Source organism: Monodelphis domestica, chromosome 4 (assembly GCF_027887165.1).
Source record: "Monodelphis domestica isolate mMonDom1 chromosome 4, mMonDom1.pri, whole genome shotgun sequence".
NCBI classification, from domain to species: domain Eukaryota; kingdom Metazoa; phylum Chordata; class Mammalia; order Didelphimorphia; family Didelphidae; genus Monodelphis; species Monodelphis domestica.
In genome coordinates this window covers 17051916-17076103 of record NC_077230.1, presented here as the reverse complement: position 1 = coordinate 17076103, position 24188 = coordinate 17051916, and the positions used below count along the sequence as shown (strand labels likewise).

General features: G+C 34.1%; 1 protein-coding gene and 1 non-coding gene across 11 annotated transcripts in view; both read left to right on the top strand.

Moving 5' to 3' along the window:
* Window positions 1–24188, top strand: part of KDM6A (lysine demethylase 6A) — a 252356-nt gene that overhangs the window by 87717 nt on the left and 140451 nt on the right. For 6 of the 10 annotated variants that reach the window (XM_007493305.3, XM_001366285.5, XM_007493302.3 and 3 more), the window contains 2 exons: window positions 3410–3518; window positions 19882–19931. In XM_007493305.3, the coding sequence (XP_007493367.1) occupies window positions 3410–3518; window positions 19882–19931 (159 nt within the window). Of the gene's footprint in view, window positions 1–91; window positions 2108–3409; window positions 3519–19881; window positions 19932–24188 lie in introns of those variants that run through there. The other 4 variants (XM_056826093.1, XM_056826092.1, XM_007493306.3 and 1 more) reach the window with 3 other exon arrangements.
* MIR12297C-1 (microRNA mir-12297c-1) lies at window positions 5077–5139 on the top strand. Its single transcript, NR_162899.1, is given in 1 exon segment — window positions 5077–5139. It is a non-coding gene; the product is annotated as a microRNA mir-12297c-1 (primary transcript).

Here is a 24188-nt window from a genome sequence, read left to right as displayed (position 1 = left end):
GTCTGTGCTCTTGCTCCTCTTCCCCTTCCCCCCCCCTCTCTCTCTCTCCCTCTCCCTCTCCCTGTCTTTCCCCCTCCCCCTCTCCCTCTCAATCTTCACTCTTGAAGTTTTGTCAGCAAATCTCTCAAGACAGTCTGTGGGTGAGGAGTATTGGAGCTTTTGCTTCCATGCTCCCTGGAGGCTTTGATTAATGTCCAGCAGTCTGTGGGGGAGGGGTGTTGGAGCTTGAGCTTCCCTGCCCTTTTGATGGGATTAAGTCCAGTTGGTTTGGACTTGATATGCCCTGAGGCCAAACCCTCCTGGAAGGGGGTCTCAATATGAAGTGTCTCTGCTGCTGCATCTAGGCTTCCCCCTCTGGGCTCCTTTTTTAACTCCTTCCCCACCATCTGTGTTCCGCCCTTTCCCTTCACACCAGCACCTTTGCCCGCCCAGAGGTTCCAGCTACTGCTGGAGGCTTAGCGCTCTAGGTGGGGAAGAGGTCCTGGGACCTTCTTCCTTCTCCCTTCCCCTTAAACTAGAGTGTTCCCAAATTCCATCTTTGGGGAGGTGTACCTTGTCCAGCATCCTGCTGGGTTCCTTGGCTCTGTCTTGTTAGCTTTGATTTTTAGTCCCCCAGGAGCATTTAGTTTGTCATTTTTAAGGAAGGGTTTTTAGAGGTGTGAACTTTTGCCACCTTGACTCCACCATCCCTCCACTGTGATGCAACAGTTGATCCACTATTATTCATTCTCAGTATTTGACATCCTATAATATGGTACATCTACAAGCCAAAGGCTCAAGGAGTTTGAAATTAATATGGTGTATTAGAATAAGGTGGTAGGCCACCTTGTTATGTAGTAGAGGTAAAACATGAAGTTGAGCATAGCTTATGGAGAGCTTTTAAATCTAGATAGATGAATGAATTAAAATGAGGTTAGATTGGAACCAGAGATACTAACATTGAGGTTTTTCAGTAATTCAGTAAGTTGATATAGGTCTGAATCAAAGTACTGTTCTAAGAAGTGTCAAAACGCAAATTTGATAGACACTGAACAGGAAGAATAGACAGTATTTTTTGTTAGAGTATAGGGCATGTTGATTTAAACACTGAATTGAATAAAGGAGAAGGAATATTTTTGCAAAGCCCTGATACTTACAAATTCAGCTGTCTGTTGAGATATGTTCTGGCCTCATAAAGATATGCATATCTTTATGATACTAATGTCTTAGTATTTTTGTGAAAATAGTTTTGACCTCATAGAACTCATAAAACATCTTGAAAAAAGATGCCTAGAATTCCAGAAATCCTAAGACCACACTTAGAGAACCATGTCAGAAAATAGTTCTTTGTTATAGCTTTCCTTTCCTCTTCCTACAGTAATCTAAATATTTTTTTTTTTTTGCTATCTCTATGTGTTTCATCAAGTCAACAAGTATTTATTAAGTTCCACTTGGGATAACAGAGAAAGTAATAAATAGTCCCTGCCCCCAAGGACCTTCCATTATAATGGGAAATAAAACATGAAAAAATTATTCAGAAACAGAATATAGTCATGTATTGGAGCTACTCTGACAGGGGGAATCTGGAAGGTTTCTTTGTAGAAGGTGGTGTTAATTGAATCTTCAGGGATGAGGGAGTGGGAAGTCCCAGACACTAGGACAAACCAGCCAGTAAAAATTCAAGGAATTAGGCCATAAGAAGTGGTCTTTAAATTGAAATTAGAGAATTTTATATTTGAGTTGGTTTGACCAAGTTGTCATTTGGCTTTGAAAAAAAGAAAAGTTTAAAAACAGTCATTCTAATAGTAATTCTGAACTTGCGATTCAGTCTCTAACTTTAGGCTAGCCTCCTCTTTTTTCAAAAACCCGTACCTTCCCTCTTGGAATCAATACTGTGTATTGGTTCCAAGGCAGAAGACTGGTAAGGGCTAGTCAATGGGGGTTAAGTGACTTACCCAGGGTCACACAGCTGGGAAGTGTCAGAGGCCAGATTTGTCAACCAGGATCTCCCATCTCTAGGCCTGGCTCTCAATTCACTGATTCCATAGGAGTGATGGAAAATATTGGTAAGAAGATGTTACCTTTATGAAGATCCAGCACAGAACTTTGTGAAGGAATGCTCAGAAAGGTAAACGGAGTGAATAGTGTTATGAAAACCTAGGCACATCAACATTATGACAGGCTGAAGAAGTCAAAGATATGAGGATTGAGAAAAAAACTATTAGATTTAGCATTGACTAGATACATGACAACTTTGGCAAGCAGTTTCAATTGAATGAGGTCAGAAGCCACATTGTAGAGGGAAGAAGTTTCAGCAGAGTTTATCTGAGAAGCAAAGAAAGAGGCATAGGAAGGTAGCTCACAAGAATGGTCTGACCAAGTGACTTTTAAAAAAACAATAGGGTTGTATTCATAAAAAGGGCCACATAATATTGTAAATCAGGTAGAGCACTAATATGGAACAGGATTGCCTGCCAGAAAAAAATTTTTTTGGGGATTCTGAGAAAAGAGTTTATATAGATGGTTTTTCCCCCCACATAGAAAGGACTTAAATCTGTGAGAATGAAGAAATAATGCGCAGAAATGATGTTTGATAAAACATCTTAGTGGGTTGGGGAGAGTAACATTTGAAATCTTGAAGAGGGCTGGGATAACCACTATCTTGAGTGGGTAAGTGAATGTTTTAGAGAACTATTAAAAGATCGCCTTTTGTAGAAGAATTTGCCTAAATTTAGCAAGGATTCAGTTGAGATCATGTAACACATTTTTTAGTGGACTTGGTCATTATTTCTTAAATTGCCCTAGATCTATGAACTAGTCAGATCAAATAAGAGTATTGCTCTCATTTTAATATTTAACAGATTAAACAATTTCAAATGAGAAAGAACCTTAGAGATATTTTCTAGAAGAGTGGTTCTTGACATTGTGATCTGTAAACCTGAATTGTAAAATATTAAAAATTTTCTTAATAATATTGTTGATGTTCATTAATATTAATTATTTAAATATAATTATCAATGAAATTTTAATATAATTTTATATTTTATACATTTAAAAACATTATTTTGAGAAGTCATCCATAGGTTTTAGACTTCCAAGTTAGATCAATGATATGAAAGTTTAAGAATCCTTGTTTAGGTCGACCCATTGATTTTCCATGTAAGAAAATTGAGGCCCAAGGAAATTGAGTGATTTGTTGTTGCTCACAAGTGACATATACCCTCTTTCTAAACTCTCTGCCTTTACACAGTGTGTCCCTTATGACTAGAATATGCTTTTTTCTCATTTCAAAAATTTTAATCTAATTTTCTCATATCGAGGAGGAAAATGAGCAATAAGGTTATATGCTTTGTCAGAAGTTACTTATATTTGCCATTCTATTTCTTTTTCTTAATATTCTTTGTGGTTTTTGTTTTTGTTTTCCTTCTAGGCTGTTCGCTGCTACGAATCTCTAATCTTAAAAGCTGAAGGAAAAGTTGAATCTGATTTCTTTTGTCAGTTAGGTCACTTCAACCTCTTATTGGAAGATTATCCAAAAGGTAATGTTTTCTTTTCTACCTCTAGTAGTATTTAAGTATTTCTAACATTTAAAATGATTTTCTTAATGTATGTTTTGATGAGATAATGCATATAAAAGACTTTGTAAATTTTAAAAGGACTATGTTAATGTGATATTGCTTGTGGTGGATGATCCTTAATTTGGTAGAGATAATATAGTCGGATACAAAGTAAATGCTTGAATTTAGTAATTTCATATTTCATTATGTAAATTAGTTCATGAAAAAGTGACCTTATATGTGTTCATCTTGTTCATCACTGTATACCCAAAACATTTATTTCTTCTAGGAATTTATAAAGGATAGATGATAGGAGAGAGGTCATGATGTAGTGGAACAAGACTATCTCTAAAGCAGGAGTTTTTTACCTGAGGTCTGTGCACTTAAATTTTAATGTTGTTGTTGTTATGGTTTCCTTTGTAATCCATATATCCATTTTAAAACATTCTAAGAAGAGTTCACACAGACAGATCTGAAGGAAAAAACACCTGTTAGAAAAAACCCCCTCTGTTTCTTGAATTAAAAGAATAGTGCTCAAATTCCTTTTTTTTGATTCTTATTATCTGAGCCAAATCAAGTAGCACCCCTTATTAGTTCTCTTAATGAAATGACAGAATTGGATTAGATGCCTTAAGCTCTCTTCTAGCTCTAGAAATATGATGCTTGAATCCATATTTTGAATTACTCATTTATTTACTGTGGATCATAAGCAAGTAAAGAATTAAGTAGAATTCAGTAATTCATTTTCTTACCCTACTTGTCCTATTTAAACAATTTTGGTAAATATTGTTTAACTGAATAGTAGGAATTATAAAATTATTAAAAATTTCAATTAAAATGATTGCTTCTCTAATTCAGAGATAAAATTAAGCTATAGAGTACAGATTGGGAATTTTGATGTGATACTCTCCAGTATCATTCCAATTCAGTTAAACCTGTAGTGTTTCCTGTGTACACAAGTTAGTGTAGAAAAATGTCAAATTTAGTTTACCAGGTAATATAATTCCCATGTTTCCTTTATGAAGTACTTTTTAAATAGCTAAAAAAAAAATAGAAGTTTAGTAAGAATTTAGTAAAAATGCCATTTGTTTTTGTTCAGCAATTTCATTCGTGTCCAACTTTTCAGGGCTTCATTTGGAGTTTCCTTGGCAAAGACACTGATATATTTTGCCCTTTACCCCTCCAGTTTATTTTACAGATGAAGAAATTGAGGTAAACAGGGTTAAGTGATTTGCCAGGGTCACACAACTAGTAAGTGAGAGAAAAAATAATAGATTCAAAGTCAAAATATCTGGGTTTAAATCTCATCTTTCTTAATTAATCCTATGATTCTTGAGTTCTGAGCTTGTTGGATTAGATCAGGGATTCCCAAACTACCAGCCTGCGGGCCACATGTGACCCCCCTGAAGCCATGTATCTGGCCCCCACCGCACTTCCGGAAGTGGCACCTTTCATTGGTGGTCAGTGAGAAGAGCACTGTATGTGGCGGTACCGCAAAGTGTGGCATCTCTCACATACAGTTCTATTTTCGGTGACATAATCCTTTGCGTGGCCCCTTGTTCTGAGAGTAACTGAACGAGAATGAGGTGCTGCGCAAAGGACTATGTGGCTGCACAATGGAAGACGTCAGCATGGTGAGCGGCGATCTGGGAGAGGGGATTCTGCACTGTGTATACTGCTACCCGGTATAGTTGTGGCAGTGATGGGCCTGTGCAAGCTGTGACAGGCCCATCCCAGCCAGCGCTGCAGCCTCTGCTATACCAGACAGAGGTGTACAGTGTCACAGGCCCAGCACTGCCTCCAGTACTGTATACACGCATTGGAGTGTTGATCTGCTCTGTGACATCAGTGGTGGGCCTCTACTATGAGAAGTCCACCACTGCCACTGGGTAATTTTATAAGATACCCCCTGTTTTGGGGGGGCCAAAAGCAGGCCCATAGTTCCCATTGAAACACTGGTCAGTTTGTTGATTTAAATTTACTTGTTCTTTATTTTAAATATTGTATTTGTTCCCCATTTTGGTTTTTTACTTTAAAATAAGATATGGGCAGTGTGCATATGGATTTGTTCGGTTTTGTTAATAGTCCGGCCTTTCAATGGTCTGAGGGACAGTGAACTGGCCCCCTGTGGAAAAAATTTGGGCACCCCCGGATTAGATAATTCTACTTAGTAAGCCAATTTAGTAAACATTTATTCACAATCTTCGTTGTACCAGGAACTCTGCCTAGCATCTGAGGACACAATGACAAAAATAAAGATTTTGTTCTTATGGAGTTTGCTGAGGAGTTTTAAAAGTCAGATCTTTTATCATTTTAAAATCCATGATCTGTGAATGAAGCAGGATTATTCACATGCCTTGCAAAAAAAACAGGAAAAGTTAAACTGTCAAAGGATACTAAAACTTATTCCAGAATTTTCATCATCTCTAAAAGAGAAAATCATACTCATGCACACACATATGTTTGTTTGGGTGTACATATAAGTGTTTATGTATATATACATGCATATGTATATATGTATGTGTGTAGATTTTCAAACATTCTGTAGCATTTTAGATGTTAGGCTGTGGAGTATGTATCAGTTGAAGTCTTTATTAAATCTTCAAATAGAGATCAAAGTTAACCTATTGATAAGACATTTGGGAAGTTTCAGGAATAAAACCATTGCTAGGTAGTGAGCATCTAGTAGTTTCCTTACTAAAATTTAAATCCTAAAACCCATATCTGGAATCATTTTGTAGAAGCAAAGCAAAATAACAGTGGGTAATAAAAAATGTCTTAAAAGGTAGGGGAACAGAGCTGTTGGTTACTTAATTATGATTATTCTTGGTATGAACAAAAACCCTCAATTTGAATTGCAGTGGTTTCTTTAAGTGATAGTGTAGGGAGAATGGATTAAAATGATGAACAAAGTTATAAGTTGAGGTAACAATTAGAAGGGAAGAATTAATGACAAGTATCTGTTATGCTTTTTTTTTTTTACTGTTGACACCTAGGGGTCAAAAAGATTTGGACAGCAAGGTGCATCAATAAAATAAAAATGCCATTTAAATAAAGCATATAAAGTGAATTATGGATCAAATTAAAAGTGAAATTTCCTTTTTTATGTTGTGGAGAGAAAAAGAAGAGTCAGTATTAAACACAAATTTGTATTTAAATGGATGATTTAGAAATAACATTGTGGAAGTAACAAAAAGCTGACTTTTTCCTGATAGAAATCATATCTGAGTATGATACTGGGGACAATGGGGAGAATATACATATATACATACTACATAATCTTATATTTTTGAGTGTTAATGGACTGAATTTACCAGTAAAAAGAAATTGGCTCACAAAATTGATAATAAAGACATACACGTTCATATCTTGTCCGATTTATTTGAGCATAATGTAATGAATAGAGAGCTGTGAATATTTGTTTGACAATTCACTCTGTATTTAAATATCTTTTTATGTGACATTCAGAATAATTGATACTATAAATTGTTAAATAGTCATTATAAAGACTAAATGCATAAATGAGAGTTAAGTCCTTTGAAAAATCATAGTTTTAATGGAGTAGTATTTGGTAGAGTGACTGATAAATAAAAATAGACAAATAGAAATTGAAAATGGTTTGCTTAAGAATTGTTATTCTTAAAGATCAACTTACTGAAAATTATATTAGATATAATAAGATTACAGTAGGTAAAAATTTTGAGGATAAAGCATATTAAGGGCAAATTTATTTCCCTTAATATTTTTATACAATAAAGATTTATAGGCTGAGGTTACAATTAGTCACGAAGAATTAGAACTAAAAAACAACTGAACAACAAAAAAAATCTCACTAAAACTTCTAAGATCAAAAAAGAAGGGAACAAAATATGAGATGGGGGGGGGTCTCTAAGATCTTGTTTTTGGAAAAACTTAATAAATTGATATACCGCTGACTAAACCAAAAACAAGGGAACAGAAAACAAAATTAGCAAACCAAAAAAAAAACAAGAAGAGGTAAATCATAAGTATTAAGGAAAAAATTATTAGATAGTATATATAATTTTATTACAAATTATAAAATAAATGGATGGATAATTATGTTATAGCATGATCTGACCAAAAGGCTAGACTAAAGAAGATCTTATGCTACCTGTCAATAAATGGATCAGTAGCTTGCCAACAACAACAGAGTTGTATTTTTGGTAATGGGCCTCTGATGAAACTGAGAAGGGCTCAAGTTGAGTGCAGATATTGTGACTTGATTGAGGAAGGATAGTTTGATGCCTAAAGATATAGGGCCCAACTTTCTTTCTTTCTTTCTTATACAATCTTCAAGTTTAGCAAAACCTTGAAGCAGCAATAGATTTGTTATAAGCAGGAGATTTCTTTCTTTCTCCAATACTGTATATTCCAAGGCAGAAGACTCATACAACTAGGATATATTTGGGATCAGAGTTCTTCCCAGGACTTCCTATCTCTAGGCTTGACTCTCCATTCACTGAGTCACCTAATTGCCTCCACGATGGATTTTTAAGTTTAACCCATTAGAGAGGTTGTGAATTCTGAATTAAATTCAGAGACAAAGAATTATAAACAGTTATAGGACACAAGCAGAGTACAGGAAATTAATTAATTGTTAATAAGGAGCAAAAAGAAGATGACATAGGATCATTTTTAACCTCATTTACGAAATTTGGAAACACATAATATGCAGAAAGAAAACCTTCTCAATTAAAAAAAAAACAATCTACACAAAGCAGCAGTAACAGAAAAAGAAATCAAATGAACCATTTCCAAAATTCTACACAAACCTCCCAGTGAATACTTGCAGTACATAAACTGTAGAGCAAGCTTTATCAAATCTTTATAGAAGAAATAATTCTAATACAGTTGAATGTTTTTTTTAAAAAATGTGGTGTTATTAAAAACAGTTTGAGTAGACTGATTAATGATTTTTTTATCACAACATAATCAATATCGAAACAAATATCAGCTATAATATGGTAATAGGAATACAGCACCATTGAATGGTAATATTATAATAGCCTAATTTTTTCTTTCTAAACTCTATTCATCTGTTTTTCTCTATCAAAAAAATCTTCATCATCTAAACCCCCCTCCCCCCCATATTCAAAGCACTATAGATACTGAGGCAAAAAAATGAAAAATAGTATTTTCATTAAAGAACTAAATTCTGTTGTTGGTTTACAATATGTAAACAGATAAATTATATACAGAGAAGTTTGAGGAAATGGAAGATATCATTGATGAGTGGATGCTAAGTAGGTAGTAAGGTAGTATAGTATGGTTGACAAAAGATACCTCCCCTTTCATCTCTCATTTTTCTACCTCCCATTTATCTCCTTCCAACTGCTTTGTGATTCCTCCTGAAAAATGTGTCTTTCTGCCCTCATTTTAGAGAAGGCCTGGATCTTTGGGCTTGATTGAGAATTATTCAATGAAAGCTTTGGTCCTAGTATAGAACATGTTTTGAGGGTGGTGGTGAAGGGGAAAGTGGAAAAAGGATTGGTTCTAGAGTCAGAGGATCTGGGCTCATTTCCCATTTCTGATGCTTACTGCCCTCTGACTTCACTTGGCTGTGCCTCAATGACTCTGTGTTTGAAATCAATATGTTGAACTAGAAGACCTCCAAGGTGTCGTACAGAACAATACTTGGGTTTATGTTCTCATAGATCCCATGTTTTCAGCTTTTCCCCAACTGTGTAGTTCCCTTGGAACCCCCCCGCCCCCGCCCCCGGTACCATGCCCACCCACATCCATGAAAACTGGGGCTCCTCTCATGGACCATTTTCCCCCAGGTTTGCTGACCTGGTTGTATGGGAAGCAACAGAGAACCGCATGTTTGGGTCATAAAATTGTTTCTTGACTCCTCCGACTTTACAGTGAAACCGAGTACACAGGTCATGTTCTTTATTCTACTCATGTCATGTATTTTTTTCATTCCACTGCTGAACACTTTGGTATAGTTTCCTTTTGCTTCTTAAGATGAAATACAAATTAACTGGTTATTTAAATTCCTTTACTATTTATTTCATATTCTTTCATTTACTCTATGCTATCTTTCTCTTTCTCTATTTCTCTGCTCCATCCTCTGCTTTGGATGTCTTGGGTTGTTTCCGATACCCAGAGTCCTTTCCCTTCTCACCTCTACCTCTTAAGAATTCTTAGCTTCCTTTAAGTTTTAGACCATGTACCATCTCTTACAGGAAATCTTTCCTTTCTGTACATGATATTAATATTCTCTCCTTCAAATGATCTTGTTATTGTTCGTGTGTTGTGAATTACCTTTAGTAAAATGTAAACTATTTGAGGGCAGGGACTTTAAAAAAATGTTGCCTTTCTTTCTATATAACATACCTAATTATTTTTTGATTTAATTACTGAAATTACTCATGACCAAGTGAAATTTATACTAGGAATGTAAGAATGTTTTAATATTATTAACCAATCTGCATAGTTTAACAATAAGACAAATTTACCATATGATTTTAGTTCGAGGGAAAACTTTTTTTGATAGAAGTGGAAGGCCTGTAGCAGGCTGGTGAGAGAGGAGGGATGGTAGAGTAATGAAAAAATTAAGAAGTGCATGTGCTGAATATGTGTAGAGAAATAAGATCTAAGAAGACTAGAAAAATAAGGGATAGAAATGACAGGATTTTTACTAGATTGTGATTCTGGGAGAGTTGCTGAATAACACTATCTTGATTTCCTTATTTATTAAATTTGAGAAGGTGCTTAATGGCTTATATCCTTTTTAGCTCGATGTCTTTGATCCTAGGATTCTATGTACATATGTAAATGAGCACAATATGTTTATCCCAACTCACCATAATTAATTTTGGGGGGGGATGAGAGAGGAAGAAAATAACTACTGGGGAATCAGGAAAGTTCTCTTGTAAGATATAACTTTGGACCTGATTCAGGCATGGCTATTTGGTGATAAAATAGCTGGACCATGTATTGGGAGCAGGGGAGATATGCTAGAAGGTTGTTTCATATTAGTTTAGAAAAGAAGTCATTATGCCTAAACTCGGGCAGTATCCATATGTAATCAGAATCAAGATTTGATAACTGGTAGTGTTTTAGTGGTGATAGACTTAAGGATGGTTCTTACATTGTCTAATAAATACATGGTACCATCTTTGACAAATGAAGTTGAGATAAAAAGAAAATTATTTCTGTTACAGACATAATTTTGAGATTCATATATTTATCAAGAAGTTTGTAAGTAATATAGGACTGTAACTTGAGAAAGAGATGAGGGTAGTACACATTGATATGGAAGTGTCAAATATCATAAAGATGATTTCTTGAACTAAAGAGATCACTGAGAATGTTAGAGAAGAGTACTAGGTTACCTAGAGGTATTAAGGGACATTTGGATCTGAGTGATAAAGTTAAAAGAAACCTTGGGAATAGCTGAAATAATGATAATGAGTGAACACAGTTTTAAAAAAAAAACAACTTAGTGACTTTTTTGTCATCCTGCATAGAAGATAGGAGTGATAAGGAATGGAAAAAGGAGATTAGACTGAACAGAATCATTGGTGACCATGGAGAAAGCAATTTCAACCCAGTGATATGGTTAGAAGTTTGATATAATAACAGAATAAATTATAGCTAATAAAGCTACAAAATCCATTTTTTTACAGAGCTGTATAATTTGTATATTACAAATGGCAAGGGTGGAGATAGGAGCCAGAGGTAAAATAACCCAGTGGAAGACTATATAAAATATTTTATTGAATATTCTAGGCAAATGTGTCGGGAATTCCCAAGTTTTAGTAGTTGTGAATGGCTAACTAGCAAAGTTGAAGAAATTACTGTAGGGAAAATTATGCAAGAGAAAAGATGATAATAGGAATTTGGGGAACAAAAATCCCACCCTCTTCAAGAAGGGTTTCCCAATCTCCCTTTAATGTTAGCTCCTTTTCTCTGAATGAGTTGAGTGATAGACCTGTAGTCAGACCAGAGTTAACATCCAGCCTCAAGTCATTTAACAGTCATGATCATAGGCAGGAAAATAATTTATGTTAATTCCCTGATCTGTAAGTTAGAGTAGGGTCAAGAATGGGCAGGGGGGGAATCTAATGATAATAGGCACTTGAAACTAAAAGCAAACTCCTAATATATTTCCAAGGAAGGTAGTCATTTAGAAAATGAATTGGACTGCTTGATGGTTATATTACAACAATTAGACTTAGGACAAGTCTTTCTGACAAGTCTATATTATAAGCATTTTTTCTTTCTGGCAAGTCTATATTTTCCCCCTAAATTACTTGTAAAAACAAAACTTTTGTTTTGTAAAATTTTTGAGTTCCAAATCCACCACCCCTCCCCCCTTTGAGAAGGCAAGAAATATGATCTAGGTTATGATGTGGTCATGCAGAATATATTTTTTACACTAGTCATGTTACAAAAGAAAACATAGGACCCCCACCCCCCACATACAACCTCCCCCTCAAAAAAAAAAACCCGAATGTATAAGAAAATTGCTCTTATCTGTTTTTTCTCAGAAGATGGATGGCATTTTTCATCAGAAAGCCTACAGTATTGCCTTGGATGTTCATTGTATTGCTGAGAATAGCTAATCATTCATAGTTAGTCATCATTCATTACTGCTGTTACTGTGTTCAATATTCTCCTGTTTCTGCTCACTTCACTTTGCATCAGTTTATATAAGTCTTTTTAGGTTTTCCTGAACACCTCTTGCTCATCATTTCTTAAAACACAATAGTATTTTATCACAATCAGATATCATTAACTTGTCCATTCCTCATAGATAGGCATCATCCAATTCTTTGCTACCACAAAGGGGGGGGACTGTTATAAATATTTTTGTAAATAGAGCCTTTCTTGTTGGAATAGGGACCTACTAGTGGTATTGCTAGGTCAGAAGGTATGCAATTTTATAGTTCTTTGCCCATAGGTCTAGGTTATTCTCCAGAGTGGATCCATTCACAACTCCCATTTTAATGTGTATCTTTTTAATTTTTATTCTTTGCTCATCACAGAGGATACAGGTTTTAAAAATCTACTCTTAAAGTATTTATATTTTCACCATGGGGACCATATTTACACATATACATATATAAAATAACAACAACTATATAGAATAGATACAAAATTTAAGCCCAAAGGTAGTATAGAAGAATTTTTATTTGTGAGAGTGGTACTTGAGGAAATTTTCTCCTTTTGTTCTTCCTCCCTTCCTCTCCATTTTGTTTTTGGATGGAGGAATTTTTGTTTTTTGTTTTTTGGATGGTGGTAAGGATTATTTGGTATTCTAAATGGAAACATAGAACATAGACATGTTCTGGATAAAATTATGAACAAAGGATTGCTCTGGGTAATTGATGATGGGTGTTTCGTTTAAAAATTTAATGAGTAATTGGAAAGAAGTATGTACAGTGACATTCAGAAGTTTACAGATAACCCTAAATTTGTTTCTTTCCAAATCTTTATGGCAAGAAACCATATAGGTCTTGCAGCTTATGTGAGTGAGCAGAAAATTAAACTAGTGAACTTCTTTGTAGTTGAATAAAACATATTAGGAGTGGAATTTAAGCTTTATTTGTAGAATGATGTTAATTTTGTCTTAGAAAGGGCTATAGAAATTATTTAAAACTGTTGAGGAACATATTAACTCATTTTATTGCTTTAGTCTCAATTGAAAATAAGCATAATGCTTATTTTTACTAGGAATGGCATAAAAGAAATGAAGAAAAAACATTATTTTCCTCTTTAGGTACTTTTGTTGCTCTTTAACCTCAAATACCATGTTTAGTTCTTTTCTTGAGAAATTTTAGCAAATCTTCTAGAGGATCCAGAGAAATAAATAGGTAAAATTAATGAAGGTGGGGGAAATGTGAGATCAGATTAAATTTAGTGTGGAAAGATGAAGACAAGTGAACTCACAGTTGCTGAAAATGCTAGCTGTGGTGCATTGTTTGGCACACACAGGTGGAACTGATTTTGTATCAAGAAGGAATCACAGAGCAGTTATAACAGCAAAACTAGCAGCAATGGAAGGTCCTGAATTAATTTTAAATCTAGCAATCATTAATGAAACCGATTTATACCAGGCATACAATGAGAAAGTAATGAAGAAATGGAATCAAAATTTTAAAGCCAAGCACATAAATGAACTGTGGGTAGCATTACAGGGTAAACTAGTACTGCCAAGAACATTTTACAATTAAATTTGTGAAGCAATACAGAAGAATGGTCATTTTGGGACACAAAGCATAATTGATTCTGTAACAAAAGTCTGGATAGCCCCTGGAAATAACAAATAATTGCTTCAAAAGTTTGCCCAGCATGTCAAATTTGTCAAGCCTACAACCATGTTTTTAGAGGGTAGGCATTTGGCGGAAGACCTTTGGCTTATTACACTCCATTTGAACATTTTCAAATAGATTTCATATCAGTGCTAAAAGCTGGAAATCACAAATTTTGTTTAGTAATTGTAGATCAATTGATAAGATGGCCAGAAGCATTCCCATCAAATAAAAACACAGCGCAATTTGTGGTGAAAGTATTATTGAGAAAGATCACACCCAGATTTGGATTACCATTGAGAATTGATTCAGGTAGAGGGACACACTTCACAGATTCAGTGTCACAGCAGATTTATTTGTGCCTGGGGATTAACGCATAAATTTAATGTGCTTTATCACCCACAAAGTTCTGGTTAAGTAGAAAGGTTAAACAGGAAATTGCATATTTGGAAAATTATGCAGAGACACACTTAAAATGGCCTAATACCTTACCTTTAGCTTTGTTTTTATCTGAGAACTGGACCAAGAGGATATTTGCATATTTCACCCTATGAATGTTATTTGGACATCTACCCATGCAAGGCAAGACATTTAGCCCTGTCTATGTCAGTGGTAGCTAGAGATACAACAATTGCTGAATACGTTAGGAATTTGCAAATTAGAATCAAGGAACTTCATGATTTAGAAGCAATCATACAGGCTGATCTAATTCATTTTTCATTATTTAAATACAAATCCTGGAAATGCTGTTTATAGAACAGGAGGAACTCAACCATCCTGGGAAGGTCCATTCCAGGTACTCCTAACTACACAGATGGCTATAAAGATTGGAGTGAAGTCAGCATGGATATGTTGCTCCCATGTGAAGAGAATCATGAGTAAGAAGATAAAGACTACTGCTAGTATAACTGTATTCTTTTTAATGAGACAAGTTTTAAGGATAACAAGGACAAATGGACAATGGAATTACTAAGGACACTAAGGACAGTGTACTAAGACTAGAGATTATTTGAAAGGGCACTGTATTGCAACGAAGACTATGAACACTGGGTTATTTTAAAGACACTGAATTTAAATGTCAATAAAAGGTTTCATTTTTTGTACATACAGGTTTTTGTAGTACAAGAGAAGAGTTAAGTATATAGTTAGGATTTCTGGTCTGGCATAAAAGGAGACTGGGAAAAATGCTGGGCTCTGGTTTCTCTGGCTGTCTGGAAGAATGGGGTGGCCATTGTGAGCTCTTGATCTGAAAGACAGTTGGTGGAAGTTTGAAGGAAAAAGAGATTCAAGAAAGCTGAAGAAGAAAGTTACTATTTGTGTTCAAAAGATTAGTGACTGAGGTTTTTTTTTTTTCCTTCTCAGCACACTGAGGGAAGGAGGTCTAGCTTTGAGGTCTATTCACTAGAGGAACTCCAGAGGGGAGCAAGAGAGCTGGTCTGCGAAAAACTGTCACAGCAGTATTCTTTGAATTTGAGTGAGAGAGAGGTTCTGCATTTAGTTATCTTTTATCTTTACTTTAAGAGGTCATAGTTAAGATTTATTATCCTAGTATAAGGTAGTAAGATAGAATTTGATATTTAGACAGTAAAAGTAGTTTATGTTAGACCTGATTACAGGCAAGATGATTCTTCATGAGGAGTTGGGATTTTGGATTTATTTAGAAATCTTAGTGTAAAGATTATTCATATACTATTTCAAAATCCTGTTTCCTTTCCCTGCCTCTCCTCATAGAGAATAATAAATTAGTTGGATCAAACTGCTTCAAGACCTTCCATCTACCATCTGAAAGTGGTTAACCCTGACAGTTTAGTTTGTCAATGCAACTGGGCAATCAAAGCTATCACAGTCAGATCAATTATATTCATACCATTTCTTATTATACAGTTTTAATTTACCTATTGGAGTTGGCTGCATACAAGACATTTATTACAGTATGATAGACACTTTTGCTAATTAACTATGATTTTCTGCAAGATCATCTTTAGTAATTCTTATAATAGAGACTACATTTTATGTGGGAATTGAATATTGGGTTCAAGTTCTACTTTTGTCACTTTTTGGCTGTGTGTTCTTGGCAGTTAACCTTTTAGAGTTCTATTATTAAAATAGAAATAACTATTTATTTGCATAAATCTCTAATGCTATTATGATTATAAAGCTCTTTTCATAATTATTATTTAGACATGAGCTGTCACTACTAAATTTTTTTATTCTGAGTATATAAAAGCATGAATTTATGATTAGGACAAACAAATGTATAATTTATTGTCGTCCGTCTTCCACATTTTTGCCAGTGATTTTCTTTAAGGGTAAATCTCATCATGCTACCCTTGTACTCAGTAAATTTCAATGGATCTTTGATGCTTCTAGCATCAAATATGAATGCTTCTGCTTAGCTTTTGAAGTCTGTGTTTTGCAGATTCATTGTATATCTTCCAACTTAATGAATATCATTAATTTTGTTTATATCCTCAATCATTGGAATATTCTTGTTGATTAACAAATATTTATTGATTGATGAAGAATATCCCTTTATACTACATGGGTGTAAATTTCTTAAACAACTACTTGTTTTTTAGGGGCCTGAGCATTTTCATTTAAAAATGAGGGGGATTGGATTTACCACCTCTTTCCCCTATGACCCCCTAGAGATCCAAAGTTTAAAGGAAGAATTAGTTTATATGGAGGAGAGGAAGTGTAACAGTAATAAACTTGTGAAGTTGATCACCTAATATCTAAAATATACCCAAAAATGATTGAAAATTTTAAGGGAATTAAGGATTATTTTTTTGGCCAGGACACTGAGGTATGTCTACAGTACTTTGAATTCATATCAAGGAAGCCATTCTGCTCAAAACCATGTGTTATTAGTTGCTATATAACAAAAAGCTGTTGGAGGTTAGTCTCTAAAGACAAATATCAAGTCATAAGAATGTATGAGTATTTTTTCAGTTTTTTAATACTATATTCTTGACTAGATATGCAGCTCTTGCCATTTTATCTTTCTACCAGTACAAAACAAAATAGGATAGTATCACTAGTATTTTTCCCCACTCCCTCTCACCCCACCAAAAAAACATAGCCATATATTCTTTTAATTTTGAAATAAATGTAAAATTCATGATTGATTGTATTCAATGTGGAAAATAAAATAATTGTTTTATTAATTTCATTGTGTTTCTTTAGAGAACTACTTGGCCTGTAAAATTTCAAACTTGATTAAATATATTGTTATTCAGTATTAATTTTGTGCTGTCTCCAGATTGCAGTGCCTACATTTTCTATTCTCTGAAAAAGTTACTCTTAATCTCTCAAACATGAAATTCTGTTCCATCATACCTTGGTTTGTGAGATTTCCTGTATATTTGATTGTTTGTTATTGTTTTCAATGCCTTGTTTAGAATAATTGTTTGGATACTCCTGGATATGTGCTTAAAAAGTATGGAGGAAAGTCATTTACAGTAGAAAAATTATCATAATGTAAACCAACACCTCAATAATTGGCTTTTTAATTATGTCTGTGAACTTCAAGTAAAATAATAAAGAAAATTAGGAAAAGTCAGGTTTTTCTATTGATACTGTGGCCAGTTTTTAAAAATTACCATTTTTAGACCAACATTTGTATTTCATATAACACTATACTTTCTAACATGCCCTTAAGGGGACATTACTCGTATGGGTAGGATGCTCATTTTTATATTCTGTATAAATACCCCCTTTCTTGTGTTCTTCACTTTTTTTGGAACATATTATAATCATTATTATATAATTCTAAGGTACCTTTTCTGATGTATATGTGCTCTTCTCATTATATCTAGAAATGTGATGTCATATCTGCTACTGTTAGCATATAAACTTCTACCGGATCTTTTACATTAGATAATTCTCTTGATCAAGTACTATTATTTCCTCCTGTTTTAGTTTATGTAAAATTTTAAAAGAAAACTTATGACCTTCCCACTTCATTATCCTACTTTAATAATATTTTTTAACCATTTTCTGTTTCCATTTCTTTACCATCTTACTCTTTATCTTTCTTTCCCTTTATTGATTTCTCTATTTTTTCCTTTTATCAAGATTGCATTACCTCTCTTCTGTTTTGCAAAACAACTCCTTTCTGGAATTTAAGGGCAGAATATTTGGTGGTTTCTCCTAAAATAGATAACCATAGCCCAAACTTGAGGTGTAATAGTGCTGTGGAGTAGAAAATAAGGGAATGAGGAAAGGAATGAACCTTTATGAAGTACCTACTATGTGGTAGACAGTGCAAATTGCTTTATACATTTTATCTCAGTAAGTAATAGGTAATTAGGTATTCTTTATTTTTAAATAAACTGCATTGACTCATTTTAAAAGAAAGTCAGACACACTGGTCTAAATTTGTGAAAATGTCTTTAATTCATATTTCCACAAGGTTAGCTAGATTTTTTAGGTCTTGAATTTTACAGAATAATATAGAGGCCTAATTTTTCACTGTAAGATCAGAGGTGACTATGGTGACCGATTTAGCAGGGAAGAAAGTAGTGTACTAAAAATCTTTCAAACTCATATTTTAATTAGTCTACTTATTTAATTTTATCTCTGTCTCTCTGTCTAAACACTTATCTTCCACTTTAGAATCAATACTCTAAGGCAGAAGAGCAGTGGCGGTTGAGTGACTTGCACTGGGTCACAAAGCTAGGAAGTGCCAGAGGCCATATTTGAACTTAAGACCTCCTCCCTCTAGTCCTGGCTCTCAATCCACTGGGCCACCCAGCTGCCTCCTGTTTAACTTTAGGGAGTATGGTGATGAATGGGGAAGTGGTATAGGTTTTTGAACATCATATTAACAGGATGACTTTCCCATGTTGTTGTTTTCAAAACTATACCTTACTGTAACATTCATGAGGAGCAAGTGAAATTACGAATGATTTGTTATTACTCTTCACTTGGAAAAATAGTTCATTATGTATAAACACACACACATATATATGTATCTTTATAGTTTTGATATATTTTGGAGCATGGTATAGACATTAATTAGACATTTTAAGGAGATTTGAATTAGTCCGAAGGTGTGAGGGAATGAGACTGTGATATGCTTATTTCAGTGGGTCACTTTGAGAACATTGCTTTTATAAATCTAAAATTTCCATGCAAATATGACTTATTGTTCATGTCTCAAATTTAGTTACTTCAAACTGCTGCTCTCAGGTCTTAGTTTCTTTAACTCTTTACTTTTTTTTTTTAAACCCTTACCTTCTATCTTGGAGTCAATACTGTGTATTGGCTCCAAGGCAGAAGAGTGGTAAGGGCTAGGCAATGGGGGTCAAGTGACTTGCCCAGGGTCACACAGCTAGGAAGTGTCTGAGGCCAGATTTGAACCTAGGACCTCCCGTCTCTAGGCCTGGTTCTCAATCAACTGAGCTACCCAGCTGTCCCCAACTCTTTACTTTTAACCCTTTACTCAGAGGCTTCCTTAGTGGCTATTCTTACCTTTTCCCCAATCAACATGTATATTTTTTTGAGATTGTTGGGGATAGAGATAAAACCCAGTGTTTTTAGATTTTATGTGTTGCTATGTATGATTATGTAAATAGTACTTTTGTAATCTAGTTAAATTGTGAGATATTCCTGGAATGTGAGGAAGTGTATATGTAAGTAATATGGAAGCCTAGAAAATCTGTTAAGGTCTTTAGTAGTTCTAGAAAATTTAGTGCCAATTCACTTTAATCCAAAGGCCTCTTCAGAAATGGGTTGAGTACAAATGTCTAGACTTGGAGTTGTAAAATCTATTTAAGAAGTTGAGAAGATCTAGTTCTTGGTCTTAAGGGAAGATGTATAAATTTTGCACTTTGTCAGGGTTATTCTTGGAATACTCTTACCAGGCTGAGAAGATAACTGCATGATCCTTTGTGTTATATATAGTTCCCTCATATTTTTTGAAAAAAAAATCTTTGTCATAACATCAAACCTACATTTCCTAGAAAAACTTTTAAAATCATGTTAATTTGATTTTGGATTTTGAAAAAAAGTCTTTTAATGTCTTAATTTTTCTTAACCTTTTTTTTTTCCCCTTTCAGCATTATCTGCATACCAGAGGTACTACAGTTTACAATCTGACTACTGGAAGGTTGGTGCATCTTTGCATTTCTACTATATTGCCAGTTGCTTTTGGCATATAATCATTTCTGAGTTAAATCTGAAATAAAATGCTGCCATTTCTTATCAGTGATGAATTTGATCATTTCTATAATGAATTTCTAGAATAAAGGATCTGATGGTAGGGAAAGATGAAGGATCTTTCCATTTGATTTGTTAGTCTTAGTTAGTATTATGCAAATTGTATTGGTTCAAAGATGTGGTTGTTCCTATACCTTTTTGTTTTTGCCTTGAATTAAGGAATGTGGGTGGTGTAAAGAGTTGGAGTGTATATAAGTGTGCAAGTAAGTGGCCATAATATTTGTACCTTGGTGGAGGGGAGGAGTTGGTTGGAAAGTTGACATCCAGATATGTTGAAATTCTTCTCTATTCCCATTTCAGTGCTATATGATGTGCCTTATTTTCAAAAGAAGTCTGACTATCCTCTTTTTTTTATGCTCGTTGTAGGTAGCACAGATTCAAATTTAAGCACATTCACATTCTTGTACATCAACATTCCACAAACAGCTTTACACTAATATTTATTTTCCTTTATAAATGAGGCAATGAAGCATGATGATGTTATTTCCAATTACTATTTTAATGTTATATTCCTGTATCACCAATTAGCACATTATACTTTCTGTATTTTCTATTGGTAGTCTAGTTTAAAAGATGAAAGCATCTGTTGATAGTTTAACTATGAATAACAAAAGCAAGAAAGAGATATTGTGGTGGTATGACTAGTCAGCCTTGATTGGGGCCAGGAAGACCTTGGTTCAAGTTGTGCTCCTGACAGCCTTCAGCTGAATAACTTTAGACAAGTTGTTTAATTTCTCCTTGCCCCAAACATCTTTCTTTGTTAAAGGATGACCTTTTGGAAGTGGGAAGGATTGTTAAAGAACAAAAGAGTGTTGAAAAAAAATTTTTTTTTGTTAAAATTTTTCTTAGAAAAAGCAGCACATTTTCAGGTGATAGAAACTTGGGTATTTAGGATAGCTTTGTCCTAATGATCTGAGCCCAAGGCATGCAAAAAAGAAGCTCTTTTGCTCATAACATGTGGCCCAAATGAAAAGAAAGCACTTAAACACTAAGTACAATTTAAGGTCACTTAAGAATAAAATGGTGACCATAATATTGTCTAATTACTTTTTAAGAACTGGTACACTGAAGTGTTTTTGTCTTTATATAGGTAATATTCTAAATTTGAGAATTTTTCTAGATATGTTTATCTATTTGACATTTGGAGCACTGTTTTGTTTCTGGCTTATGAAGTACTCTTAGAGCTGATGCCATTAAATAGAAAGAGAAGCACATACAGTAAAGGGCATATAACTATTTCTATAGGTAATCCAAGTAATTTGAAGTTTCTAGTACTTTTCTAATTAGAGAAAAGTCATCTTTTGTAAGCATTATTTGAATGCTAATAATTAATAGTAAACTACTTATTTGTTTCTTATCTAATTTTATTTATAGTTGATATTCATGTCTTCTTTTTGTGCCTCTTTCATTTGCCTTATCTGGTAGAATCCAGATCTGTTGGTTGTTAAATGGATGAATCCTGTTTCATTTGTGGATGAGTCTTACAGATTTATACTCTTTACAGAGTTACAGAGGAGACTATCTGGGTAAATTTAGGACTACTGGAAATGTGAAAAAATCAATGCAGATTTCTTTGAGTGTTCATGCTGAAATGCAAGAATGTGTATCATATGAAACATAGCTTCCAAAATCATTTCATGATTAAGAGATACTCATCTTCATTAATACTCTAAAAACGACATGAATTTTTTAGCATTGGAATTTCTTCACGACCTAGCCAGAAACTTTTTCTGATAATCCTCAATTAATAGTCTCCACTTCCAAAAGTGTTTCATATTCAACTCTACTTTGTAATATTTATGTTTATTTACTTTGAGTTTGTGTGTGTGTGTGTGTGTGTGTGTGTGTGTGTGTGTACTTGTGTCCCCCTGAGATTATTGTAAGCAGGAATTGTTCCATTGCTAAGTAAAGTGCTTGATCATCACCTTTTCAATTTTTATCACACTATTCCCTTTGCCACCCTTTAGGTCAGCAATACTCATCTACTTGCTTTTTTTCTCACCTAGAGTCTTATCTTTTTACCTGTGCCTTTCCATTAGTTTATCCCCTATGCTTTCCAGTTAAGATTCACTTCATCTTCAGGAAGCTTTCCAAGTTCCCTTGTTGGCACATTCTCCTTTAATTCTACTTAGCTTGCATTATTGCCTTTGTAATTTTTAAGACTGGTAACTAATTTTGCTTTTTTTCTTTGTGTCCCACATATATAGTATCTATCCCATAGGAAATACATGCTTGTTGATTGAAATAGCCACAGTTGTAAAGTAGGCAAAAATTTTCTCCTTTTTATGACCATATTATTTCTTGGCTTCTAATGGAAGGAAAATTTCCTTACATTCCTTTTTCTCCTTATTTCTTCATTAAATACCACTAATCTTGTCTAAGCCCAGATTTTTCAGCTAAAGAGTTTCTAATATTGTTTAACAGGGAAGACCTAGATCCTTTTTATTCAGTGTAGTATACTTGGAATACTAATCAAACTCCAATTAGCTCCTTGTATGTAGCCTTAGTTCACTTTTAAGTTGTCATAGTTTTAGGAACTAAAACTATCCTAAACATAGTTTAGGAACATAAATTCCTCATACCTGGAGTTTTTAAATGAATCCTAAATTTTTATTCCTCAAATAATTATATATGTGGTAACAAGTCTGATGGTATATACTGTTTCCTTGATTTTAATATGAATAATTTGGCCTAGATAATTTATAGTCTTAAGTTCCAAAGTTATTTGTTTCCAAATTTTCTTTGCAAGGTCTGTCCTGATAGGGTTATTTCAAGGGAGTTTACTACTGTGTGGTACGATGGAAAGAAATATGGATTTCAAGTCAGAGCATATGGTTGCAAATCCTATCTATTTCTTAATAACTATGTAACTCAGGTAAATCTAAATCATTTAAGTTCTCTCTCTTTGTTTACCTCCCAGTAATGGAGAATGAACAAAATGGCCTCCAACCCTTTTAATGGGCATGGCATAAGGTTGTGTAGCACAGTTAAGATGTTGTGCTATACATTTTCCTATTGTAAATAGGCAGATGCACTCTACCTTTAAATGAAAATTATTTTCATAAAAAGATACTTTGATATCAACAATGTTACTAATGGAAGGTAAAACTATAAAAAATCTTTGTAGAAACATGAGGCTTTAATGAAGTATAACCTCGAAGCTTCATTAGGCCTACCTATGTGATTTTGGGTAAGTGACTTAACATCTTTAATCATCAGAAACGATTTCAGACTTTTTAACATCTTTAAAATGAGGGAATTAAATTGGGTGATATTTGAGATTTTTTTTTGCACAGTGGGTACTTAATAATGTTTAATGATAATGATTCAAGTTATGATTATTATCTAGGCACTCTGTTTAGAGCTGGGAGATACAAAGAAAGGCAAAAAAACAACCCTTTTATAATAGGTGCACCTCATAGAAAAGATGTCATGTGGAATCCAACAAATATGCCCCAGGAAAACCCAGATAAATAGTTGGAAATTCAAAAAAATTACACATCTTTAATCTACCTGTTATAAAACATTTGTTTAAAGGCTTCATCCTAGTAGAATGCTTTTGCCAAAACTGGCTTCCCTGTGTAGAATGTAAAATTTACTATACTTAAATGTAAAACTTACATTTAAATGTATGCACATCATTTTCACTATTTCTCCATTAGACTATGCCAGTGACTTATAATTGGTCTTTCCTCCAATCCATTCCATCACCTGCCAGTAATGTTAAATGTAGGTTTGAGTATGTGATTCCTGTACGTAAAAAGATTCAGTGGCTATCTATCTTTTTTTAGAATCAAATAGAAATTCTTCTTAGTTTTAAAACTCCCTTACAACCTGACCCAAATGGACCTTGAAAGTCTTAACTTTTCCTCATCCTTGCAGTGTCTCCTGTCTTGTCAATACATTATGTTTTTTTCTGGAATGAACTTCTCATCCCCATCTCCTCCCCTGCCAACCCCCTCATCCTTCCTTTCTCTGTATTCTTTAAATCTTCTGTATGAAGCCTTTGAAAATTCTTTCTAACTCCTAAAATTCATTTCTATTCCTTAGTGCTATGACTGGATCAAAGGGCAGACAGTCTTTTAGCACCCTTTGGGTATAGTTCCAAATTGCCCTCCAGAATGGTTGGATCAATTCACAAGTCCAC